Source organism: Thalassophryne amazonica, chromosome 9, assembly GCF_902500255.1.
Source record: "Thalassophryne amazonica chromosome 9, fThaAma1.1, whole genome shotgun sequence".
NCBI lineage: Eukaryota > Metazoa > Chordata > Actinopteri > Batrachoidiformes > Batrachoididae > Thalassophryne > Thalassophryne amazonica.
The window spans coordinates 67,885,793-67,913,737 of NC_047111.1; the positions used below are offsets into that span (position 1 = coordinate 67,885,793).

A 27,945-nucleotide genomic window follows, 5' to 3' on the forward strand; every position below is an offset into this window, starting at 1 on the left:
AACAAGGTGTTAATCCGTGAAACGCGGCTAATGACGTATGCACAGTGAAGGCAAGGTGGAATTTTTAAGGGGGGCCGTTCAGTCGGCGACACCGGCATGTGGTATACAACACGAGCAGATGTAGAAAACTGTTTTATATACATATAAACACCTGCATCAACTCAACAACAGGTGGTTAAATAAAACGTCTTGCAAATTGAACACAATCTTGGCAAACTTACAGAATAAAAGTAAATATCACACAGCACATGCAACAATGTAAATTGATAATATGTCTGCTGCCAATTAATACAATGCACCCAGAAACCCAAATATAATGCAAAGCTCCCGGTTGACAGAGATGAGTCAGTTATTTTCATTCTTATTATGATTTTTATTTTATTGATGACTTTGCTCTTAAACTAGCCATGTTATATTTTCATGCCATGTTATTTTATTTACAATGTACTCAACAGCAGAAATCAGTTGAAGTTCACCGGGCAGAAACCTCTTTTTGTGTTGTGAGTACTTCAGTTATGTTGTGGAGCTTTGCAACACATTTGGGGTTTTGGATGCATTGTGTGAATTTGTAGCAGACTTGTTCAGTCAGATTCAGCTGTTACATGTGCTGCAGGTTATGTTTGTATTCTTTTGTTTTATAATTTACAAGATGCTTGATTTTGATACAAATAATTGTTGAATTGCAGCAGGGTTTTTTGTGTATATCCTATATATAGTTTTCTGCATTTGGTAGTGCTGGTGTCTTAATTTGAAAGTGTTGTTGCCTCTATGAGCTACTCTACAGTCTTCATGTAAGAGACAAAAAACAAACATACCATGCAACACCACACAGCCCACTACAGTACAGGCTGACCTGAATGTTGGACTCTGTCTTGATTTTAATGTACAGGTTTGACTGTAAAATTGCACCCCTCCTCCCACCCCAAAAAAAGCATTTCCCTTCTACATTACATCATCATCAGCTGTAAAATATAGGTATTACTGTGTTTTCTGGAGTATAAATCACACCTGTCAAAAATATATATGCCTCTTGAAGAGAAAAAAACATTTATGTCAGCTTTATTCTGTATTATCATTTCTTTAATTTGTGATTTTTGTGCATTGTTGTAGTGTATTTTTTATTGCGGACATTTTTTATTTTTATTAATGGGGTGTATTTTAAGCCTGACACAACTATTTAATATAATTATTATTATTAAGAATGAATGCATGATTTTTGAGTACATAAATCACACCCGAATATAAATTGCAGGATCTCCAAAACTACCACAAAGACAAACAAACAAGCAAAAAGCAAACAAAAAACATGATTTATAGTGTGGAAAATATGCTAAACGTGATTTCATTTTGTATTCTTTGAAGTGTTTCTCAAGATAAATTATTACTGAAATAAAGCCAGGGGTTATTTAATGTGGGCGAAAAGTCAAGACAAAAATTTATGGTCAATTTCAGGAGAAATATTCAGTTGGCTCAAATTCAAATTTGGGGTTATTTTATTTTAGCTATTTAGGGTTAACTTAATCCCAAACTCTACTGTTTATCCTCAGTGGCTACTGAGGTGTGAGAGTTTCCTTATTTTACCCATTACCTTGGTCAAGCTTCAATTTCTGACAAACTGTTATGTTAGAGTGTATAGAAATTTGTATCTTGTAAATAATTTGTCACCCCCCCCACCACCACCCTTAAATCAAAAACAACAACAGTGGGATAGGCCTTTCTTCTATGACCTAACATCATAGATGGAACCACACGCAATGGAGTGTACAGAAAGACAGTGCCTTACGTGTACGAGTCGTGCAGCACATTCAACAAAAGGCTAAAACATATATAAAATACAACAGAAAATAGGTACTTAACACATCACCATTTTTCTTAGTAAATATATTTCTAAAGGTGCTATTGACATGGAATTTTCACTAGATTTCAGTAACAACCCAAGTAATCCACACATACAAAGAAAGCAAACCATAGAAATCCATAAATGATGTTGTGTATAATAATGTGAAATGACACAGGAAAAATCATTGAATACCTGAAAAATGGGAGGTGCAAAAAGGCATAATTAGAAAGGAATCCTGCTCCTTGTCAGTGCAAATTATTATCAGCTGGTTCAGTCCCAAATGATTGGCTTATAAAAAGGTGTGTCATTACCAAGGTGTCATATTATGATGGGTAACCACAAAGAACTGTCCCAAGATCTTCACAGCCTTATTGTTGTAAAACATACTGATGACACAGTGACCACTGTTGGGGCCATAATATGAAAGTGGAAAGACCATCATTTCACCATAAACCAGCCATCACCAGGTACTCCTCACAAGATTTCTAACAGAGGAGTGAAAGGAATTATCAGAAGAGATGTCCAAGAGCCAAGGACCACTTCAGAAAGACTTGGAATTAGCAGGTACAATTGTTGCAAAGAAAACAATAAGTAATGCACTCAACTGCCGCAGCCTGTATGCATCAGCTTGCTCCACATTGTGTCTTTTGACTCCTCCCTTTCGCTTCTCTCGGGATGCAAACTCACAATCTCCAGCAAGAGAGGTGGACTTTATAACCAGAAGGCTAAAACACAGGCTCTAGCCTTGTAGCCAGAGAATCCTTTTAGCTGTGGGGAGTGAGTTTTACTCACAACTATTGCACAGCGACTCCTGCTGGCGTCCATCACACATGCTCACCATGCAAGACTCCATTGATGAGCATGAGCAAAAGCATGTTGAAGGTCATTTAAAGTTTGCTGCACAACATTTAGGCAAGCCTCTGAAATGCTGGGAGAATATAGTCTGGCCAGATGAGACCAAAATTGAACTCTTTGGATGCCGTAATACACATGATAAATGGCACTGCACATCACCCAAAAACAACATACCCACAGTGAAGTTTGGAGGTGGGAAATCATGGTATGGGGCTGTTTTTCCTCATCTGTCACGGGCAAACTTCATGTAATTGAAGAGTCCTTCAAGATTTGAAGACTGTTCGTGTGGAAGAATGAGCCAAAATCACACCTGAGCAATGCATGTGACTAGTTTCTCCATACAGGAGGCATCTTGAGGCTGTCATTACCAACAACGGCTTTTGTACAACAGATTAAATCAATTTCAGTAAGTGTGTTCAATACTTTTCCCTGTGTCATTTTATTACACATAACTTAATTGTTGTACTTATTTGTTTTGATGTCTTTGTATGTGTGGATTACTTGGGTTGCTACCAACATTTGTTGAAAATTTCATGTCAATAGCATCTTTAGAAATACATTAACCCATTTTGCCCCACTGGCAACAATTGGTGCCGAACTGTATCACTGTCATTTTCTACTCATAATGAAAAATCTCAAAGGTACTAATGCAACTTTTTCCACTTATAAAAAAAATCTGGGCATAAACGGCTTAACTGAGAAAAATGGTGATGTGTTTAATACTTATTTTACTTGCTATATAGTAGTGTTCAGAATAATAGTAGTGCTATGTGACTAAAAAGGTTCATCCAGGTTTTGAGTATATTTCTTATTGTTACATGGGAAACAAGGTATCAGTAGATTCAATAGATTTTCACAAATCCAACAAGACCAAGCATTCATGATATGCACACTCCTAAGGCTATGAAATTGGGCTATTAGTAAAAAAAAAAAAAAGTAGAAAAGGGGGTGTTTACAATAATAGTAGTGTGGCATTCAGTCAGTGAGTTCATCAATTTTGTGGAACAAGCAGGTGTGAATCAGGTGTCCCCTATTTAAGGATGAAGCCAGCACCTGTTGAACATGCTTTTCTCTTTGAAAGCCTGAGGAAAATGGGACATTCAAGACATTGTTCAGAAGAACAGCGTAGTTTGATTAAAAAGTTGATTGGAGAGGGGAAAACTTATACGCAGGTGCAAAAAATTATAGGCTGTTCATCTGAACAATGAGCTCCAGTGCTTTAAAATCGACAAAAAACAAAACAAAAAAAAAACAGAAATGCGTGGAAGAAAATGGAAAACAACCATCAAAATTGATAGAGGAATAACCAGAATGGCAAAGGCTCACCTACTGATCAGCTCCAGGATGATCAAAGACAGTCTGGAGTTACCTGTAAGTGCTGTGACAGTTAGAAGATGCCTGTGTGAAGCTAATTTATTTGCAAGAATCCCCCGCAAAGTCCGTCTGTTAAATAAAAGACATGTGCAGAAGAGGTTACAATTTGCCAAAAAAAACACATCAACTGACCTAAAGAGAAATGGAGGAATATTTTGTGGACTGATGAGAGTAAAATTGTTCTTTTTGGGTCCAAGGGCCGCAGACAGTTTGTGAGATGACCCCCAAACTCTGAATTCAAGCCACAGTTCACAGTGAAGACAGTGAAGCATGGTGAACAATAAGAACAACCCCAGGTTTCTTTTCAGCACTGTAGCCAGGCTGACAAAGAGTCAGAGCTCTATTGAGCTGAGTATTCCATTAACTTTAACTAGTAATGACTTCATGACTTTCTTTGCTAACAAAATTTTAACTATTAGAGAAAAAATTACTTATAACCATCCCAAAGACGTATCGTTATCTTTGGCTGCTTTCAGTGATGCATGTATTTGGTTAGACTCTTTCTCTCCGATTGTTCTGTCTGAGTTATTTTCATTAGTTACTTCATCCAAACCATCAACATGTTTATTAGACCCCATTCCTACCAGGCTGCTCAAGGAAGCCCTACCATTATTTAATGCTTCGATCTTAAATATGATCAATCTATCTTTGTTAGTTGGCTATGTACCACAGGCTTTTAAGGTGGCAGTAATTAAACCATTACTTAAAAAGCCATCACTTGACCCAGCTATTGTTAAGGATTTTGTATATATGTTATCACTGTTAAACATTTGTACATTTGTCTTCTTTCTCATGAGAACGGTGTTGTGCTGTTTTGCACTTCACCCTGAGAATGTACGTGTTATTCAACCTTGTTTTAGCTTTGTCTTCTTTCTCATGAGAACGGTGTTGTGCTGTTTTGCACCTGTCTTAATGCAATCCTGAGAATTCAATTTTGTTTTAGCACTCTGGGGTCAATCTGAGCTGGGAATGAAGGGCTGGATGTACTTATTATTATAATATAATAAAAAGAGCGGAAAAGCAGGCCAGACTTTAGTGTAGCTTTGGTGTATAGCCTGACTGCACTCCGTGCGTAAAATTTGACTTTCTGTCTCACTGGTGGTTCTTGACTCTGTTTGTCTTATCAAGGTTTTAAGAATGTTTGGAGGAGAAAATACCCAACATTGACTGGGGGCTACGTCCGGGATCTCAACAACACCGGAGGTGTCCAGCGGAGGTCGTCAAGTCCAGACGTAAATCCTTGGCCAAGGTCCGATCGATCGATTGATCGTGTCTGCAATTGTCGACCACCGTTGGCATCGTCTGGTTGACGAGATTTTCCCGAAGAAGACAGACAGGAGGTCGAGTCAGTGAGTAAAATTTCTTTGTAAACAGTACTGAGTGAGTGGTGATCAGATCACATAAAACAGTTAAATTCCGCAAGCGATGATACAGAATCGTCTGTTAATGCAAAGCAGTTAAACTCTGTAAGGAGGGTGCGGACTCCTCTGTTTGTATACGCGTACCGGTAGGGGATAAAAGTGATCACATAAAACAGTTAAACTCCGTAAGCGATGATACAGAATCGTCTGTTAATGCAAAGCAGTTAAACTCTGTAAGGAGGGCGGACTCCTCTACGGTTGCGAGGGACGCCCGTAGTTAAATTCCGGAAGGAGGATACGGACTCCTCTGTTTTAATACGTAAAGGAAATCCCGGGTAGAAATACGTGCACTGTAAAAAAGCAGTTAAATTTGGCAGGGACGGCGGAGTCCCCTAATGCAGGACATTAGTTAAATTTCACGGGAGGGCGAGCTCCCCTGGCATAAGAATACGCGTACGATTATTAAAAGTGTTTCTATGTGTAAATAGTGTTTTGTGTAAGTGTAAATAACTGTGTGAAAGTGTAATACTTTGGACAACGTTAGTGACAACCGTGCATGTGGAAGCAGCAGGCAAGTGATTCCGCTTCCTACGGGGAGGTGAAAGGAATCAACCACACGACGGCAAATTAATTGTCACGTCCAAAGAAAGTGTGAAAACTTCAGATTTAGAACACCCTAGGTGTGCCCCCGTCTGAAGTCCAAATTATAACAAGGGATAATAAAAATGGGGGGTAAGACGTCTATAAATAAGGGAAATTTATCAACTGACGACTGGAAATTTATGGAAGCAAAAAATCCAAAAACAAAAAATTGGAGACCTGGATAAATAAACATGACTTTGACGGACGACTGAACCTGATCAGCATACAGAAGCTAAAGAAGGAGTTAGAACAGAAACATAAAGGTGATGAGAAAAAGATGCAGAAAGTAGGGGCAGATTTAGTGGCATTTTGGGAGGAGGAAGCAGAGAACAGACAGAAAGGAGCAGAGAAGCGACGATTAGAGAAAGCGAGGAAAAAGAAAGCTGTAGGTAAGGCAGAAGAAGATGTGATAATTCAGCACAGAGAGCCAGAACAGCCTCAACAACCACCGCCGGCTGAATCGTCGGTGACAAAGAGACCTTTATCTCCTCTACCAGAGGATGACGATGTACCGCCACCACAGTATGATTTGGCAGTAAAACCTAAGGTAAAAAGAAAAACCAGAAAAACCACAAACACGCAGTAAAGCGAAAGTGCCCACAGCCCCTCCCATGGTGGAACACAGTGACCAGGGAGGTGCCTATCCTATGATAGAAGTACCAAATCCTCGTGCAGGAACAGCAGGACAGCGATCAACCATGCTCGTATATCGGACATGGAATGCTGATGATATCAAAGCAGCAGTCGACATGATACCATCGCCACATGTCGATATCGAGGGCTTTATGCAGGATATAGAAAACATTAGAACATCTTACCACCTTAATGGACCTGAAGTCCAACAGGTGTGGATGAAAGCATGTGGCCCTAAATGGAGTCAGGTACGCGGAGACTGGAATCCTGCAGACCAACAAGGCGTACCACTGACACATGATGATCCAGTCTTGAAAACAAGAGTGGAAGCTATGATTACACGGGAAAAGGTGTGTTAGGACCAAAGATAAATTATACTGAAATTACCAGGACAACTCAGAAAGAAGGAGAACCATGGACAGAGTTTAGATGCAGATTTGAGAGTGTATTTAGAGTCCATAGTGGCATATTGCCAGGAACACCAGTGTATGAAAACAAATTGAAAAATATTTCACCTGTGAAGCTGACAATGACCGATTTGATTCATGATGGCAACTCAACAGCTGTCATAACAGTAACAGGTGCCACTGAAGATGTTTTAAAATTGAGATTCACAGGTATGCCATTGCATGTGTCACTTTGTAAGCCATATTTGACAGAATGGCAAGAATTGGGACTGACAGTCATAACAGCTTTGTCAGCCACTGATTGGAGCAGAGTTGGACCAGGAACAGAGTTCAGTCCATCAACTAAATTGTATAAAGTGCCAGTTAATGTCTCATTGGTGCTGACAGCTGGAACACACATTGATGTGTCCACTTCACAATCCTGAGTGTTTCAGTTGAGTCCTGAAGAGGATGATCTCTCTCTTCTGTACCATCAGGATTGTGGACAACAGGTCCTTCAGACGTAGGACTGATAAAAAATGCACAACCTGTAGTTATAAGACCGAAAACAGAATACAGACCATGTGTAAGACAGTATCCATTGAAACCTGATGCAATTGAAGGAATCAGGCCGGTAATAGAGGATTTATTAACAGCAGGAGTAATAGTGCCATGTCCAGATTCACCATGTAACACACCCATATTTCCTGTGAAAAAGGCTCCGCCCTCAGTGGGGTGGAGAATGATTCAAGATCTGCAGGCAGTAAATGCTGCTGTGATTAAAAGAGCACCATGTGTCCCAGATCCACACACCTTGTTAAATTCGCTGACACCAAATTCTAATAGTTTCTCAGTAATTGACATAAGTAATGCATTTTTCTCTGTGCCAGTACATCCAGATAGTCAATTCTGGTTTGCTTTTACCTTTAAAGGACAACGATATACATTCACCAGATTACCGCAGGGTTACGCAGAGAGCCCAACTATTTATTCTCAAGTCATGTCAGCATGTTTAGCCAATTTCGTTCCACCGGCAGATAGCCAACTATTAGTGTATGTCGATGACATTTTGATTGCCTCTGACACACGAGAAAACTGCATAACTGACACAGTAGCATTATTATGTTTCTTATTTGACAATGGCCACAGAGTGAGTAGAAACAAAGTTCAGTTGTGTAGGGATAAAGTAAAATATTTAGGACATGAGTTATCAGCCACAGGGCGCACGATCCTGTCTGACAGGAAGGAAGCAATTTTGCACGCTCCAAAACCACAAACCAAAAAGCAGATGATGTCATTTCTTGGATTGACAAATTACTGCAGGGCATGGATTCCCTGCTATGCAGAATTGACTAGTCCACTTTCTGATTTGATGTACAAGGATGATATTTCAATGTCAACCGTGTTGGAATGGAACAGAGATGCTGAGGAAGCTTTTGTAAAAGTAAAACAAACATTAGTGTCATCCACAGTTTTGGCACTACCAGATTATAGTAAACCATTCATTCAAACAGCTGATTGTAAGAATAAGTTCATGACTAGTGTTTTGGTTCAAGTGTATGGCTCAAAATTGAGGCCAGTTGCCTACTACTCATCTAAATTGGATGCAGTGGCAAGTGCTCTACCACCATGTGTACAGGCTGTTGTTGCAGCCTCTATGGCTGTTCAAAGTAGCAGTAATGTTGTTCTATTCCATCAGTTGACACTGAAAGTTCCACATGCAGTCTCTGCACTTCTGTTGCAGACAAACATGAGCCTTTTGTCCCCAGCAAGACATCTTTCGTGTATGTCCTTGCTATTATCACAACCACATCTTACGGTAGAGCGATGTACAACATTGAATCCATCCACATTGATACCTTTACCTGAGGATGGTGAGCCGCACAATTGTCTTGATGTAGCTACGGTCTGTACGAAAGCACGCCCAGACCTCCGGGACACACCCATCCCAAACAGTACAATTGTGTATGTGGATGGTTCTTCCACTAAAAACACCTATGGACAAACACAATCTGGATATGCTGTTGTCACAAATTCAGAAGTATTGGATTCTGCTTCATTGCCATCCTCATTTTCAGCACAAGCAGCTGAATTAGTTGCTTTAACTGCAGCTTGCTATCTGTTTCAAGGTACGGCCGTATCAATTTATACGGACAGCCAGTACGCTTTCAGCACAGTGCATGTGTTTGCAAAACTGTGGGAGGAGCGTGGAATGGTGACATCGTCTGGAAAGCCAGTGACTCATGCCACTCTCCTAACTGCCCTACTGCAAGCTGTGAAGTTGCCTCAACAAATTGCTATATGCAAATGTGCGGCTCACACCAATGGCTCTGACAGTGTTTCAAAAGGAAATGATTTTGCTGACAGAGCAGCAAAAGAGGCATCAGCAGCTTCTTCTATTTTTGTTGTACAGGAAACTACCCCAGAGTTGCATTTAGGTCATACACTGCTTGCTGACATGCAACAGCAGGCAACTGATAGAGAGAAACAAATGTGGATAGCTAAAGGAGCTACGTATGCGAATGGCTTGTACGTATGACCACAAAAGAAACCCATATTGCCAAAAAATATGTTTAAATGGGCAGCTATTATGAGCCATGGCGTGACGCATGTCTCATCAGGGGGTATGATATCACAATTGCAATCTATTTTTTTGGTTCGATGCATATGCAAAACAGCATTGTAGAGCATGCATGATATGTGCAAAACACAACTCACAAGGCAATTTGAGACCCCAAAGAGGCAAATTTCCAACACCACAATATCCCTTTCAAGTGATTCATATGGATTATATACAGCTGAGTAAACATGAAGGGAAGGAATTTTGTTTAGTCATAATTGATGCCTTCTCAAAATGGGTAGAATTGTTCCCTACAAAACATGCAGATTCACTTACAGTGGCTAAAGCATTATGCAAAGACATCATCCCACGATTTGGAATACCAGAAACAGTCTATTCAGATAATGGAGCGCATTTTGTTAATACAATAGTGCAATACGTAGGAGAAGCACTACAGGTTAATCTAAAAAATCATTGTTCTTATCATCCACAAAGTGCCGGATTAGTGGAAAGGATGAATGGAACAGTAAAAAACAGACTTAGAAAGACAATGGAGGAAACAGGCAGACCATGGACACATTGTGTAGATTTGGTAAAAATGTATATAAACATAACTAGTACCATGGGGTTGACACCGTATGAAACATTGTTTGGCAGAAAATATCGATTGCCATATTATGGACAAATTTGGGATGTACCTGAGGAAGCCAATTTGGCGGATTACATGAGAAAAATGTTAGAAGGACAACGAGGGAGAGTTCCAAACACTGATGATCCCATTTCTCCACAGGAGGACCCTAAAGTGGTACCTGGAGACTGGGTGTTGATAAGAAGCATCAAGAGAAAACACTGGCATTCACCTAAATGGGAAGGGCCCTCTATCAAGTACTACTCACAACACCCACAGCTTTGAAAATTGGGGAAAGAAGTACATGGATTCATTTAACTCACTGTAAGAAAGTCATTTCTGCAGACACAGACAAACAGTAAGAACAGTAGGACAAGACTAGTAATAGTGTGTGAGCTTGGTGTTAAGATCCAGGTTAGACACGAAAGCTAGCAGAAGACATTAAGAAGCCACTGTTCTGAACATAGGTGTGCTGTAGTGTGCAGAAATGGCGAAAGAAAAAAAGAAAAAGAACGAGGGTTTCTGGACCCCACAGACAGTCCTTGTTATGCTACTTTTCTTTTTTGAATTGGGATTATTATTAAAAGCCATGAGCACGGGACATGATAATAAGGATCACATCCGCAGATTGCAGAGACCAAAAAGAAGTAACAAAGACCCCAGTCCGATAATTAATGCCACAGTACATAGCTGTGATGGGAATAATGCATACCGATTTGGTGTACAAGCCTGCATTCCTAGAAATACTTCTGTGATCATCTCTGTACCATATAGTGCTCTTACCCATGGAATGCCGGATGGTGACAGAGGGACTAATTACGGAAATAGTTTCTCATGGTATATGACCAACGATCAACAAGATAGGAGATGGGAAACGTTGGTAGCCGATGAATGGAGTAGATGGACACCAAGATGGGCACAAACCGAGTGGGCTAAGTACCAGAGTCAAAGTCTCAAAATGTATCAAACAGATGATAAGCTGTCTATAGTGGTGAATACCACAGAAAAAGGAACCATATTCCCACCTGATATAGAGGGAGACTGTTGGTTGTTCCTCCTTTGGGTATACAAACAAGGAAAAGATCCGTATTTCCATTTCTTCCTCTGTGAAACAGATAGAGTACAGCAACCAATATTGACCGAATTAAGTACGTCAAAGGGGGTGTCCATACAAGCAAAGGGGGTGTCTGTACAAGGCACAAAAGACATGAAGGCAGATGACTGGTTCCTAGTAACTACTGGAATTAGTGGACAAAATAACAATTGGCTTTTAATGGCAGAACAAGCAGGACTAGCAGCAAAGAAGGACTGTGTTGTATGTATGGGACCCAGACCTATATTACAGGTAATACCGGCAGCATTACCCAAAGACTGTCTACTGACTGCTATGACACAGACATACATTGCGGCAAACAACAAATGTTCTAAGTGGGACAAGATCTATCCAGTGACCAAATTGACTAAGATTAAACCTTTATTCTCAAGCAAAGTTGGGCATGCTAACCATACATGTGTACACTTGACAGGGACAAGTAAGACTTTGGGTAGCTTAAACCACACCGCCTAGTGTAAGAATGTGGTCCATAGTACTCCCACATTCAAACCTGTCGGGAGGAGTGACGTATGGTGGTGGTGTGGGGATAACAGAATCTTTGACAGACTGCCACGAAATGTGTCAGGTTATTGTGCATTAATATCATTATTGTTACCAGTTGAAGCCATACCCATGACCCCTGAAGACGTTACGACATATGCAGCCTCTCTTATTCCTGAAGATTGGCAGAAAGGCATAGCCAGACATAGAGTAAAAAGAGATTGGAAAGGAGTGGGAAATCCAACATATATTGACGCAATAGGAGTCCCCAGGGGAGTGCCTGACGAGTATAAACTGGTTAATCAAATAGCAGCTGGATTCAAATCTTCCATCTGTTGGTGGTGTTCAATTAATAAAAACGTGGACAGAATAAACTACATCCACTACAATGTACAGAAATTAGGAAATTGGACTGAGGAAGGATTTAAGGCTGTCCATTCACAGTTAGAAGCCACATCCCTTATGGCCTTCCAGAATCGTATTGCTCTGGATATGTTGTTGGCAGAGAAAGGAGGTGTTTGTGCCATGTTCGGAGAACAATGCTGCACATTCATTCCCAACAACACGGCTGCAGACGGCAGTCTCACTCAAGCCATTGACGGGCTGAGGACGTTGAACAGGAAGATGAAAGAGCACAGTGGAGTAAACACCGAAGGCTGGGATTGGTGGCTGGAAGGGATGGGAAAATGGAGGTCTTTGATTTCTTCACTATTAGTGTCTATAGCAGTATTTGCTGCAATTCTAACATTGTGTGGATGTTGTTGTATTCCATGTCTCCGAGGCCTTGTAAATAGAATGATAACCACAGCAATAAGTCCAGGACCAGGAAGGGGTCCGGCATCATATCCACTTCTGGGGACAGACGACAACGAGGAGGACGATGGCTCTCCTGACCTGTACCCAGACCAATGGAAGTATGATGACCCAGACACCGATGATGGTGACAATGACGACATCACCTCTGGGGTGTAAGCCTAGAGAGAGAACATACCATGATGAACCTCTTAGTGAAAATCTCAAAAAGAAGTGCTAAGCTGAGTGATGCCTACTGTATGTTTAACAGGCGATAAACAGGAGGGGAATGTTAAGGATTTTGTATATATGTTATCACTGTTAAACATTTGTACATTTGTCTTCTTTCTCATGAGAACGGTGTTGTGCTGTTTTGCACTTCACCCTGAGAATGTACGTGTTATTCAACCTTGTTTTAGCTTTGTCTTCTTTCTCATGAGAACGGTGTTGTGCTGTTTTGCACCTGTCTTAATGCAATCCTGAGAATTCAATTTTGTTTTAGCACTCTGGGGTCAATCTGAGCTGGGAATGAAGGGCTGGATGTACTTATTATTATAATATAACTTTGTTTTCGCAGCCTCTAACGACTGGGAGTAAGAGAACGTTTTGACTATTGTGATGTGGTGTTTAGTGTGAAGGAGTGTGAAAGACAGGACACTTCAGGCAGATGCAGAACAGCTGATACCTGCAACAGACGAACGAGATGTGCTGACCTGAAAGTGTTCTTCCTTACAGCTGCACTTATTGACGTATGCGTTTATGTTATGGGAAGAAACTTGTCTTGCGTCATCACCCCCACCCTTAGAACAAGTTTTTTTGTTTATGTGATGAGGGCGTCTCTTAATAAAAAGAGCGGAAAAGCAGGCCAGACTTTAGTGTAGCTTTGGTGTATAGCCTGACTGCACTCCGCGCGTAAAATTTGACTTTCTGTCTCACTGGTGGTTCTTGACTCTGTTTGTCTTATCAAGGTTTTAAGAATGTTTGGAGGAGAAAATACCCAACAGCTATCTTAGCTAATTATAGGCCAATCTCCAACCTTCCTTTTCTCTCAAAAATTCTTGAAAGGGTAGTTGTAAAACAGCTCATCTCTGTGTTTGTTCTGTTAGACCTCAGTGCTGCTTTTGATACTGTTGACCATAAAATTTTATTACAGAGATTAGAGCATGCCATAGGTATTAAAGGCACTGCGCTGCGGTGGTTTGAATCATATTTGTCTAATAGATTACAATTTGTTCATGTAAATGGGGAATCTTCTTCACAGACTAAAGTTAATTATGGAGTTCCACAAGGTTCTGTGCTAGGACCAATTTTATTCACTTTATACATGCTTCCCTTAGGCAGTATTATTAGATGGTATTGCTTAAATTTTCATTGTTACGCAGATGATACCCAGCTTTATCTATCCATGAAGCCAGAAGACACACACCAATTAGCTAAACTGCAGGACTGTCTTACAGACATAAAGACATGGATGACCTCTAATTTCCTGCTTTTAAACTCAGATAAAACTGAAGTTATTGTACTTGGCCCCACAAATCTTAGAAACATGGTGTCTAACCAGATCCTTACTCTGGATGGCATTACCCTGACCTCTAGTAATACTGTGAGAAATCTTGGAGTCATTTTTGATCAGGATATGTCATTCAAAGCGCATATTAAACAAATATGTAGGACTGCTTTTTTGCATTTACGCAATATCTCTAAAATCAGAAAGGTCTTGTCTCAGAGTGATGCTGAAAAACTAATTCATGCATTTATTCCTCTAGGCTGGACTATTGTAATTCATTATTTTCAGGTTGTCCTAAAAGTTCCCTAAAAAGCCTTCAGTTAATTCAAAATGCTGCAGCTAGAGTACTGACGGGGACTAGAAGGAGAGAGCATATCTCACCCATATTGGCCTCTCTTCATTGGCTTCCTGATAATTCTAGAATAGAATTTAAAATTCTTCTTCTTACTTATAAGGTTTTGAATAATCAGGTCCCATCTTATCTTAGGGACCTCGTAGTACCATATCACCCCAATAGAGCGCTTCGCTCTCAGACTGCAGGCTTACTTGTAGTTCCTAGGGTTTGTAAGAGTAGAATGGGAGGCAGAGCCTCAGCTTTCAGGCTCCTCTCCTGTGGAACCAGCTCCCAATTCAGATCAGGGAGACAGACACTCTCTCTACTTTTAAGATTAGGCTTAAAACTTTCCTTTTTGCTAAAGCTTATAGTTAGGGCTGGATCAGGTGACCCTGAACCATCCCTTAGTTATGCTGCTATAGACGTAGACTGCTGGGGGGTTCCCATGATGCACTGTTTCTTTCTCTTTTTGCTCTGTATGCACCACTCTGCATTTAATCATTAGTGATCGATCTCTGCTCCCCTCCACAGCATGTCTTTTTCCTGGTTCTCTCCCTCAGCCCCAACCAGTCCCAGCAGAAGACTGCCCCTCCCTGAGCCTGGTTCTGCTGGAGGTTTCTTCCTGTTAAAAGGGAGTTTTTCCTTCCCACTGTAGCCAAGTGCTTGCTCACAGGGGGTCGTTTTGACCGTTGGGGTTTACATAATTATTGTATGGCCTTGCCTTACAATATAAAGCGCCTTGGGGCAACTGTTTGTTGTGATTTGGCGCTATATAAAAAAATTGATTGATGATTGATTGATTGATGATTGATTGATTGGTGCAAGCATCATGATATGGGCATGTTTCTCCTACTATGGTGTTGGGCCTATATATCACATACCAGATATCATGGATCAGTTTGGATATGTCAAAATACTTGAAAAGGTCATGTTGCCTTATGCTGAAGAGGACATGCCCTTGAAATGGGTGTTTCAACAAGACAATGACCCTAAGCACACTAGCAAACAAGCAAAATCTTGGTTCCAAACCAACAAAATTAATGCCTCGGAGATGTGAAGAAATCATGAAAAACTGTGGTTATACAACTAAACACTAGTTTAGTGATTCACAGGATTGCTAAAAAAGCAGTTTGAACATAATAGTTTTGAGTTTGTAGCGTCAACAGCAGATGCTACTATTATTGTGAACACCCCCTTTTCTACTTTTTTTTTTTTTTTTACTAATTGTTGTGTGGGCCACCAGAAGAGGAGGTACTGCTGGCCCACCACCAGAGGGCACCCTGTCTGGAGTGCGGGCTCCAGGCACCAGAGGGCGCAGCCGCCTCACAGGAGCAGCCAGGGTGACAGCTGTCACGCATCACCTGCAACAGCTGTTACCAATCATCTGATCAGCAGGGGTACATCAGCAGGACGACGTCTCCACCTCTTTGTCGAGATATCGTTCTACCTGGAAGGTAACATTCTCAGCTAACTGTGTGACAGTAACCTTTTGTGACTTTTGTGCGTTGTATAACAGACTCCTTTTCCAACAAGAGGTGGAGGTAGTTTTCCTGCCGTGCGGATTGCTGGGTGCAAACGCGCCCACATTTAACTGTTTCTTTGTTCCTCGCCAGCAGTACCAGGTCCGACACGCGGAGGCAGAGGCCACCTGGGAATTCGGGACTTGGCGGCTCCAGTATTCCCGGGGTCTGGTGGCGGAGGAAATCGTGTGGTTCCGGTTCTGCTTTGGACAGACGTCTCCTATCTTCGAGCCTGCCCACACGACACCTTTTGTGATTTGGCTTTTGTCCATTGTTGTAATCTGTTGTATTTGTTGTGCCCATTCACAACAGTAAAGTGTTGTTATTTGACTTCCTCCATTGTCCGTTCATTTGCGCCCCCTGTTGTGGGTCCATGTACCTACACTTTCCCAACACTAATAGCCCAATTTCATAGCCTTAAGAGTGTGCATATCATGAATGCTTGGTCTTGTTGGATTTGTGAGAATTGACTGAATCTACTGGTACCTTGTTTCCCATGTAACAATAAGAAATATACTCAAAACCTGGATTAATCTTTTTAGTCACATAGCACTACTATTATTCTGAACACTACTGTATAAGACAAAGCTTGCAGTAAATGGCAGTGGTGCTATATAAGTGAGGTAGTACCTTATCTTTTGTTGTTACAGTGATGGTTTGTTGCTGTCCGGTTGCTGCGTGGCGGAGCCCTTCTCCTGTGGCAACGGATGTGTGAGCCACAGCAGCTGTGGTGAAGAGAACTCCCAGATTCTGGATGGAGCGTCGCAAACCTTCAGTTTCCACCTGGAACAGACAAGTCACAAAAAACAAAAAATATTTGCTGGCTTTATAATACATAGTTTTCACATGGTTTGTCAGGTGTGATGTAAACATTTATTCCAAATCTGTTTCAGTGACTTTATCTTGTAGGTTTTACAATTCATGGGATTCCAACATTGCTTAAAGATGCAGTTTCACTAAAGCAGATGTTAAAAGTTGTAGGTTAACAAAATAAAATGCGTACACACAGAGGTACTGCATCTTGTAAACCTTCGCTGTCCTTGCTCTAATATATACTCAAAAATATAAACGCAACACTTTTGGTTTTGCTTCCATTTTGTATGAGATGAACTCAAAGATCTAAAACTTTTTCCACATACACAATATCACCATTTCCCTCAAATATTGTTCACAAACCAGTCGAAATCTGTGATAGTGAGCACTTCTCCTTTGCTGAGATAATCCATCCCACCTCACAGGTGTGCCATACCAAGATGCTGATTAGACACCATGATTAGTGCACAGGTGTGCCTTAGACTGCCCACAATAAAAGGCCACTCTGAACGGTGCAGTTTTGTTTTATTGGGGGGGGGATACCAGTCAGTATCTGGTGTGACCACCATTTGCCTCATGCAGTACAACACATCTCCTTCGCATCATCCGTGAAGAGAACACCTCTCCAATGTGCCAAATGCCAGTGAATGTGAGCATTTGCCCACTCAAGTCGGTTACGACGACGAACTGGAGTCAGGTCGAGACCCCGATGAGGACAACAAGCATGCAGATGAGCTTCCCTGAGACGGTTTCTGACAGTTTGTGCAGAAATTCTTTGGTTATGCAAACCAATTGTTTCAGCAGCTGTCCGAGTGGCTGGTCTCAGACGATCTTGGAGGTGAACATGCTGGATGTGGAGGTCCTGGGCTGGTGTGGTTACACGTGGTCTGCGGTTGTGAGGCTGGTTGGATGTACTGCCAAATTCTCTGAAACGACTTTGGAGACGGCTTATGGTAGAGAAATGAACATTCAATACACGAGCAACAGCTCTGGTTGACATTCCTGCTGTCAGCATGCCAATTGCACGCTCCCTTAAATTTTGCGACATCTGTGGCATTGTGCTGTGTGATAAAACTGCACCTTTCAGAGTGGCCTTTTATTGTGGGCAGTCTAAGGCACACCTGTGCACTAATCATGGTGTCTAATCAGCATCTTGGTATGGCACACCTGTGAGGTGGGATGGATTATCTCAGCAAAGGAGAAGTGTTCACTATCACAGATTTAGACTGGTTTGTGAACAATATTTGAGAGAAATGGTGATATTGTGTATGTGGAAAAAGTTTTAGATCTTTGAGTTCATCTCATACAAAATGGGAGCAAAACCAAAAGTGTTGTGTTTATATTTTTGTTGAGTGTATCAATCTACTTTTGTGTCTGTTGTTTTAAATGGAAACGTGCTGTAGTTTGCCACACCCCCTCTACCTTTGTGGGACGTGGGGAGCTGTAGCTTGGTGTCCCCCCACACACACTGTCACACTATCACACTATCTGGTGTCGCTAAGCGCACACTGGCTGAGTGGATCCATCTCACAGAAAAAGCAGGATTCCAACTGCACTGTAAAAAACAAAGCAAAAATATCAAACTGTCAACTGGCTGCACAGGTTTGTTGTTTTTGAGGTCAGTCAACTCAACTTAAAAACATAAATTAGTGAGATTTGTGTTTTTAAGTTGAATAAACTCAAAAAACACCTGTGCAACCTGTTGCCTGGACTTTTTAAATTTGTTCAGCTTTCAACTTTTTTATTTTTTAATTTAAGAAAAAATTACAGCATGTAGATTCTGTAATTTATGTCACAGAATTCTTTGGGGGTCAAATTAAATTCTGGTATGTTAAATAAATCCACATATGCAAATATAGAATTTAGTGGACTTTGGTAATGTGAAAGCTAAGAGCCTGTCAATACATTACCATGAAATTTACACTCAAAAGTTTTTAAAAACATTGACTTTAACTCTATTTATTTTGTCAACACATTCCACAAAATTGTGTTAGGTTACTTATAATCAAAAATATTAGGTTTGCCCAACTACAATAAATGAACACTTGTTTATTACAAAAAACAAAAAAGTTAATTAAAGCTGTACATATATTAAGTATGCTGCCTGGGTGGTTGCCATTCAGGACCCAAGGTGGTTCAGTGGTGTCATGGCTGCAGCTAAGTGCAGCACCAGTGCATGCTCCCAAACTTGACTTGTATATTAAGTAAATTGGGAAAAAGTGCACAGCCTATGACTTATACATTTTTGAGCGTAGATTTAAAAAAAAAAACACCTGTAAATAACATGATTCTTTTCGAGTGGGAATGCTCATGTAAGACTTTTTTTTTTTATAGTTTTTAACAGTTTTAATAGTTGCAAGAAGATGCATGAAATGCTTGATTTTTTTTCAAGGTTTTGCACAAACAAAGCTGAATAGATTTTTTTTCATTTTGATTTGAAAATTAAAAAAATGTATAAGAATAAGGGTATAGATGAAACTAAAGTTACGAAGTCTATTAGAAAAGTATCCGACCTTATTTTTTTTTCAAAAACCATATGGATTTGAATCACGTGTGATTGTATCAGACAAGCTTGAACCCTCTTGCTCATGCGTGAGTTTTTCTACGCCTATCGGTTGCGTCATTCGCCTGTGAGCAGGCTTTGAGTGAGGAGTGGTCCAGCCCCCTCGTCGTTGTTTCATTGCCAGGAAATGGCGGAATGATTTGGGCTTTTTTTCCATCAGAATTTTTTCAGAAACTGTTAGAGACTGGCAGCTGGAAACCATTAGAAAAATTTATCTGGCTTTCCGTGAAAATGTTACGGGCTTGGTAGAGAATAAGGAGTGTTACTGTCACTTTAAGGACGACCCCCAGTGGCTGTGGGGCACGCCGCGCTCCGAAGCCGCCATCGACAGGCTGAACGACCATTTAATTTCTAAACGGATGGCTGTCTGGATCCGTGACCATTGTGTGCCATTTCTCTGGTTATCACAAGAGCTGGACATCAACCATTTTCCAGCAGATTTCACTTTTAACAAGAGATTTTGTCATGGAAAGCCAAGCTGAGGCTTCGCGCGTCACGATGGATTCGCTACTGGAACGAGACAAAACCACCTCCGTTTTGGTCTCACAGGACGGCTTTGAGATGGCGTTCAGACAGCTGTCGGTGGTTTTTCCATCGAGTGATTATCCGAGAAATTGTGGATGTGCCTGGACATGCCAGAACATATCCTGTGAGGCTTCATCACGGCGTTGCTTTGCGCCATGCGGCACCGCGCGACCCGCGGAATTCCTCCGCATGTCTGTCTCAATGTGCCGAAAAATTGCTGATGTCCATGTCTTTTCACAATTCCTGTGCTAGTTAGACGATGTCCCGGATAAAACACAGCGTCCAGTTTGGAAATGAATGGCACATTCCACTGTTACAGGAGTTTTTTTCATGGAAAGAGGAGCGGAGGCTTCGCGCGTCACAGCGGTGCCGCATGGCGCACAGCAACACCGTGATGAAGCCTCACGGGACATGTTCTGGCATGTCCAGGCACATCCACAATTTCTCAGATAATCACTCGATGGAAAAACCACCGACAGCTGTCTGAACGCCATCTCAAAGCCGTCCTGTGAGACCAAAACGGAGGTGGTTTTGTCTCGCTCCAGTAGCGAATCCATCGTGACGCGCGAAGCCTCCGCTCGGCTTTCCATGACAAAATCTCTTGTTAAAAGTGCGCATGCGCACGAGGGTTCAACCTTGTCTGACGCAATCACACGTGATTCAAATCCATATGGTTTTTGAAAAAAAAAAATAAAAATAAGGTCGGATACTTTTCTAATAGACCTTGTATATGGGTAACTCTATGATAAATTACAAGAACAGCAACATCCGCTGTATTTTAGCTCAACATTAAAACTTTGCTCTGATTGTAATTCTGCTACTGTGGAATTGTTATACTTAAAAGATATAGTGCCACTGGGTGTTTTAAGATTTAAGTCATAGAAATTATTTTCTATGACACCATGATAATTTTAATCCTTAGCATTTAGATAAGGGATTCATAATATGATATTGCCAGTGTGACTGAGATTCATGCTGTCTGGAAACAATTTAGAATTTCAACCCTTGAGGGGGAGAAATTCAAGGCATCAGATGACCAACATTTGGTAGATTTGGAAGCGATTTACAAGAAATATTTTAGATGTTAACATAAGATGGGTCACAAGTAATCTCAAAACCTCACACACGCACACACGCAGTTCCTCCTGTAGTCTGTAGTTAGTGTGCATGATGGCGATGAAGGAAAAGACAATATTCAGTATAGAATTTCCCCCCAGATAAATATGCTCTCTTCATTAACCTGAGCTGTAATTTTGCAACAACATTTTACAAAAAGAAACCTACATTATAATGCTTGGATTTCGGTAGAAACTAAATTTTCTCAGCTTTATGAAATTTGAAAGGCCCTATAACTTTAACTGTAAAATTCAGAGAAAACCTAATTCTGTGCAATGTTACACTTTAATGCAGATTTAAGGTTGATTTTTTTTTTATTTAGTTGTGGATTAAAATCTCCTTTACTATTGGCAGCTGATCCATTGTGGCAAATGGTTCAGAAGACCCATATTTTCCACATTAAAGTCAAAAAGTCAAAAAGAAATTTTTCAATTTTTCAATTTCAGAATCAGACATCAGAAAGACAAGAAATACAGTATAACTTGTCAGCATTAAACAACAAGAAAAACAGGAAATACTAAGGTGATCGCCAGCCACTAGCCCTGAGCTTCAGTAAAAGACCCAGAATTTAGGTCAAGTTGAGGCCGCGGCACACTCTGTTTCCTAATACGTAAAATGAATTAAAAGAGTAAAAAGTGCAGAACTATACTATGCCAGTATGCTAGCCATACAAAAGGGAAAATAAGTGCGTCTTAAGTCTGGACTTGAAAGTCTCCACAGAATCTGACTGTTTATTGACGCAGGGAGATCATTCCACAGAAGAGGGGCACGATAAGAGAAAGCTCTATGACCCGTAGACTTCTTATTCACCTTAGGGACACAAAGTAGTCCTGCACCCTGAGAATGCAAAGGCCGCAAAGAAACAAACAAACAAAAGAACATAAAACAAAGCAGAGGAAATGAACTCAAAGTGCTATCCTGTTGTTAAGCTCTGACGTAACGCATCACGTGATAAATCTGTTTCCGGGTCCAAAGACCTGCAAGTTTGCAATTAAAGTTATGTCTGTATGATCCTTTTAAGGATCTACAGTTTAAGTTTAGTTTATGTTTACAGTGTGCACAAACCTCCATCCCGCCGTTCTCTGCCTCCAAATCCGTTAACTGCATTTGTCTGTTTCTAAGGTAAGAACACTTAATAAAACTTTTTTTTTCCTTTTCCTTTATATATTTTATTATGCACAGGTAAAATATACGTCTGTTTGTTAATTAAAAAAAAATTATTACAAATAAGTGCAAACTTCACTTTCCCCCAAACGACTTGAACAGCGATCGCAACTTGCAGCAACTCCCACTGAAAATAACAGTGAAACGACCTGAGCTTCTGGCATTTTTACATAAAACAAATGCAATAACAATGTCTAAAAACCCAGTTAATATATCCAGGAGAGTTTAAGGCACAATATACAAAGAGTTTTATGTTGCGATGTTAATGCTGTTGTCCGTGTGCAACGGTTTAAGTGCAGCCTGATCAGAGTGTCTCAGTGCAATTCTCAATGTTAATGACAGCACACCTTTTTTGTTTGGAGCCGGAAGTTGAAAATCACAGGATGCGTTACATCACACTTAACAACCGGATAATGATGTGAAGGGGGCGTGGCTACCTGACAGTCTAAGTGTGCGTTCTGATGTGGTTTCTCTGGGAAGTCATGTCTGGCCAGCGCCACTACTCGCTCGCTCATCTGCTTCTGAACCAGCAGCACCTGTAACTTAACAGAAACCATTTGAGATCATTATGCTTGATGTGATGTGTTATTTTTGCATATATAGTGTACACAGTGGTGGGCACTGTTCAGCTAATCCGATAACCGATAATTATCGAAGCTAATGTTTCTGCTAGCAGATTTGCTTTTCAGATAAGTTTTAAAACCATCATGGGACCAATTATCTTCCGATAAATTTAGTTCTGATACCTTTCAGTCCGCTAACAGTTTTTTTTTTTTTTTTTTGCTGATAAAGTGAGCAAAGTTTAACAGTCAAAAATGTTTGTAAACCCTAAAATCAAAGATTTTAATCGCTGTCCTGTGTAGATCAGTGGTTTATGGCAGACTGGCTGTCGCTTGTTTATGACGTCATCATTAAGCACAAGGTGTGATTGGCCGGTCGATGCAGGGCGCATTGTGGGTAGTGTAGTTCAGGTTCACTTTGGACGTTACACTGTTACCGTCTGCTCGACACAAGCAAAATGGACTAATTTTAACATCATTTTATTTCTTTGTGGCACGGGATAATTTAATCGCCAAGACTTGGTGGGAGAGAGGAGCTCTCACAGCGCAGCCGTGAGGGACTTTTCTTCACCATTTACACACCATTTTGGATAATCAGGATGCTTCATGTGGAATATTTTCTTCAGAATTTAATGAATCCCACTGAAACTAACAGGTAAGAATTTATATTTAGTACGTGTCTTTTACTCTGCCAATTAATGCATTAAAAGACGAATTTCAGTTGTTTAAGCCGCAGGGTTCAAAGCGTGCGAAAAAAGCTGTTATGTGTCGGACGCAGCCCGGAGAACCGACCAGCGTTTGAAGGACGCAGTATGAAATAAGCAGAGCACGGTACAAAGGATAACAGAGTTTAATGAACATAACAGTGATGTGAAAAATATAAAAGTGCGCGGTCTGGCGTGGTGGATTGCGGTGCGCTCCCAGCAGCGCCAACGGTCCGGAGCCAGAACTGGTTCGGACCCAAGGACCCCGCCGACACCCCCCAGGTGGCCGCGACAAACCGAGTCTGTGAAAGAAGGAACCATTATGTGAGTCCACACTCTACACACAGAGAGACCACTCAAAGGTGTACATAAACAGCAAACACTTCCTGGCTTAATTACTAATCAGCTTCCCAACCTGCAGGCATGGAACATCCAGTTCACAAAACTCCACTGCAGTGGAAGCCGATACATGACTAACGTACAGCTCAATATAATAAGGTGTGAGGGACACCACATTTACTGACTGTATAAACGTTAGTCACAAAATCTAACGTACCTCAGGAAGTGTGCTGACGAGCGTGAGACCTCACCCCCTCCTCTTTCACAGACCGTGCATCAAACCCTGGACGTTCTCTGCATCCACTGATGATGAGATGGCTCCCGAGACGACGATCTCACCCGTCTGGTCACAAGGTCGAGTCTCTGGCAAATACACACTGTGTACTCCAGTCTTAAATGCCACCATGTTCCAATCCATGAAGATGCACCACAGCTGTGAGTCCTGACGAGCCGCAGGTGATCAGCCGCAGGTGATCAGGGTGAGGTCCTGATAAACTCAGCTACACAGCCACTCAGTCCCAAATGCAAGCCACCTGGAAGGAAAAACAAAAGACAGAAACAAAAAGGCAGCCAGGCCCCCCAGCCATACAACAAAAGCAGCAGCCTTTAGTTCATAAATGACAGCGTATGTAATATCGAGATAAACTGTGACTTCTAATACTGTGTTTTACTGCTTTTGAAAGATGATGACAGTGTTTGGGGTTTTATTTTTTATTCATTCATTGTTCTTTTTGTGTTTGTGATCCTTGAATTTACCCAGCAGCCCCTGCGGCACTGAAAGTGAAACTGGTTCATCAGAAGCTGACAGTGTAAACTGATGTGCCCACATCTGAATCAATACTAAAAGTTATCGGTTACCTGTAGCAAAGATACATTTTTTAGCAGTTTATCGGTTTGGTGTCATAAAAGATAACTTTTCATTCATCGGATTAATGGTTATCAAACTAACTTATTGTTTAGCTGTGCCCACCACTGAGTGTATGGCCCGCCCACCTCTGTGGCGCTGCCGTGGCTGAGCGCCTGCTCAGTGAAGCTGCAGCTACTCTGGATGTGTTCCGTCCCCTGGAGGAGAGAGGACAGCTGGGCTTGTAGGACCTGTCCTCAAAGAAGTTTAAAGATCAGAAAAGAGTCAAAGATGAATCTTATAAAAAGAGAATGCATGGAGGCTCATGCAGAGACTGTGTGCTTGTATGTGCATGTGAGTGCAATGTGTATAAAAACCTGCAGTACTACCTGTGAAAATTTGAAGTGCTGAAAGTAATGCAAACATCTTATTTATTTGTCACCCCTTATGACTCTACATGTTTTACCTCCACATCAGTGTGTACAGGGGTGAAAGTAAGCCGGAACACAGCAGTACAGCAGTATTTTATTTCTTCCGTACCAGGAAAAGGTGTACAGGCCTCTACAGCAGGCACACACAGGTACGCCTCGGAGGAGCAACTTTCACTCCTGCTCACAACACAAACCCTTTCAATTTTCAATGGAATTTGTCTAAAATAAATGTAAATTTGATGAATACATGAAAATCATCAACAGAATGTACTGTCCATTATGTGTTGAAGTAGATTTTAGTACGCTGGACAAACATTATCGTTTGCAGGACCCTAGAAGCAGTCAAAAAGCCTGCACTAGCAGGTGGCAGAGCATTTTCTCTTTCTCTGTTATTTTCAGAAAAAAAGAACAGATTGTTGCATTGTTTATGATGTTGAAGTTGTTCTGTTGTTGTTCTGATGTTATTTCCCCCAAAAAATTACGTTTGCACTTTACCTGAAAATAAATGTTTTGCCATAAATTACGTTACGTGTCTAACGTCATGCATCGTGCACTCACGGACGTGCACAGAATTTAAGAATCTCAAAGTCAGAATATCTTTAATGTCTTTAATATCTTTAATATGATGCTCGAATGCTTCCTGCAAGAATCTAATCTTACTTTCACCCCTGCTGGGACATAAAATGTGTGTCCACGTCTCACCTTTGAAATTGCATAATTACAAATAAGTGGGGGGTTGGGGGGAGGTTAAATACATCTTTCTAATTACGTTATTACTGAGCAATCATCTGCAGCTGTTTTTTGTGCTGTCATTGACCAAGCAGTACATGTCCATATAAACTGAGTTTTTCTTCTTTTACGTACTACAGCAGCACACAGCAGTAAAACAGATGTGATTACTGCTTTCAGTTCTGTGTGCCTGTGTGTGAACAAAGGAACTTGAGTAGTTTTGATCCCACTGGGAGCAAAGTTGGTGGGATGATTGAGGGTTAGGTGAGGACAAAGTGATTTGATTTTCAGAAACAATCAAGGTCACAGGACAAGGTCAACTTTTTGACCCAATACTTTATGCAGGAGCACGGGATAATTGTTATTTTTAGAAAATGGTTAAAGATACACATACGGTTACTATAGTATGAAGTCATCAATCAAAAATAGAATTGTGCTGCATGTCTGGGAATTCAGTAAAGGTGGGCGATACCGGGAATTTTGTATTGATCCGATACCAAGTAAATACAGGCCCAGTATCACCGATATCAATACCGATATTGATATCGATACTGTTTCATATTTAAGCGTCATAGATCCAAAGGATCCAAAGGACCTAGGATAGAATTTCGTCAAACATTGTATGTGACAACAAAATACTTTATTATCACAATCAACATTTTTGTTTAAAAAATATCACTCAACACAACTTAAAACAAAATCTCCTGAGGTAGAGGGCTGACTCGAGGAGAGCGCTGAGTGGGTGCACCAGGCTGAGCCTACCTGCATGGCTGTTGGCTGGCGCCGCTGAGCCACGTGATGGCGCAACAACAAAAGACCAGAGGAGGGAGGGTGCGCTGTTCGTGTTGTGTGACACAGAGCAGCGCTGCTCTTACAGACAGAGAGTTGACTTTGATGAATCTGCATGCGCAGCAGTCAGTGCGTGCAGGAAAGAAAAAAACTTGAGTATCGATCTTTTTGCATGAGGATCGTTCAATATCAATACCAGCGTTGGTATTGATATTATCAATATTAGGATCGATCCGCCCACCTCTAGAATTCAGTCATTTTTACATGGCTCATTAGTTGATGTTATTTTAAGCCACAAAGTTAAGCATATTTAGGGGTGTGGATGATATGAGTGACAGCTTCCGTCCAAGTGGTCAGGTGCTAATAGCGCACTAGCTCTTTTCTGAGCATTTTAATCCAAATGTGACATAAAATATGGCTGTGTGAGTGAAATTTTAGCATGTTAGCACCGTTAGCACTAATTAGCTAATATTAGGTAATTAGGTAATATTAGTTATACTGATAGTGCCACAGTTATTAAGGCAATTTGCTAGTTGTAGTCTTCCAATACCCACACCCAAGCCACCAGTTATTAGAGCCACTCTCCAGTCCACAAAAACTACACTCAACAAAAATATAAACGCAACACTTTTGGTTTTGCTCCCATTTTGTATGAGATGAACTCAAAGATCTAAAACTTTTTCCACATACACAATATCACCATTTCCCTCAAATATTGTTCACAAACCAGTCTAAATCTGTGATAGTGAGCACTTCTCCTTTGCTGAGATAATCCATCCCACCTCACAGGTGTGCCATATCAAGATGCTGATTAGACACCATGATTAGTGCACAGGTGTGCCTTAGACTGCCCACAATAAAAGGCCACTCTGAAAGGTGCAGTTTTGTTTTATTGGGGGGGAGGGGGGGGGGATACCAGTCAGTATCTGGTGTGACCACCATTTGCCTCATGCAGTGCAACACATCTCCTTCGCATAGAGTTGATCAGATTGTCAATTGTGGCCTGTGGAATGTTGGTCCACTCCTCTTCAATGGCTGTGAGAAGTTGCTGGATATTGGCAGGAACTGGTACACGCTGTCGTATACACCGGTCCAGAACATCCCAAACATGCTCAATGGGTGACATGTCCGGTGAGTATGCCGGCCATGCAAGAACTGGGACATTTTCAGCTTCCAAGAATTGTGTACAGATCCTTGCAACATGGGGCCGTGCATTATCCTGCTGCAACATGAGGTGATGTTCTTGGATGTATGGCACAACAATGGGCCTCATGATCTGGTCACGGTATCTCTGTGCATTCAAAATGCCATCAATAAAATGCACCTGTGTTCTTCATCCATA

General features: G+C 41.1%; 1 protein-coding gene across 4 annotated transcripts in view; it reads right to left on the minus strand.

Moving 5' to 3' along the window:
* trim3b (tripartite motif containing 3b) overlaps positions 1-27,945 on the minus strand; it is a 143,758-nt gene that overhangs the window by 30,100 nt on the left and 85,713 nt on the right. For all 4 annotated transcript variants that reach the window (XM_034178290.1, XM_034178288.1, XM_034178292.1 and 1 more), the window contains exons 7-9: positions 24,804-24,905; positions 22,645-22,743; positions 16,657-16,809 (exon numbers count right to left, since the gene is read on the minus strand). In XM_034178290.1, the coding sequence (XP_034034181.1) occupies positions 16,657-16,809; positions 22,645-22,743; positions 24,804-24,905 (354 nt within the window). The remainder of the gene's footprint in view (positions 1-16,656; positions 16,810-22,644; positions 22,744-24,803; positions 24,906-27,945) is intronic.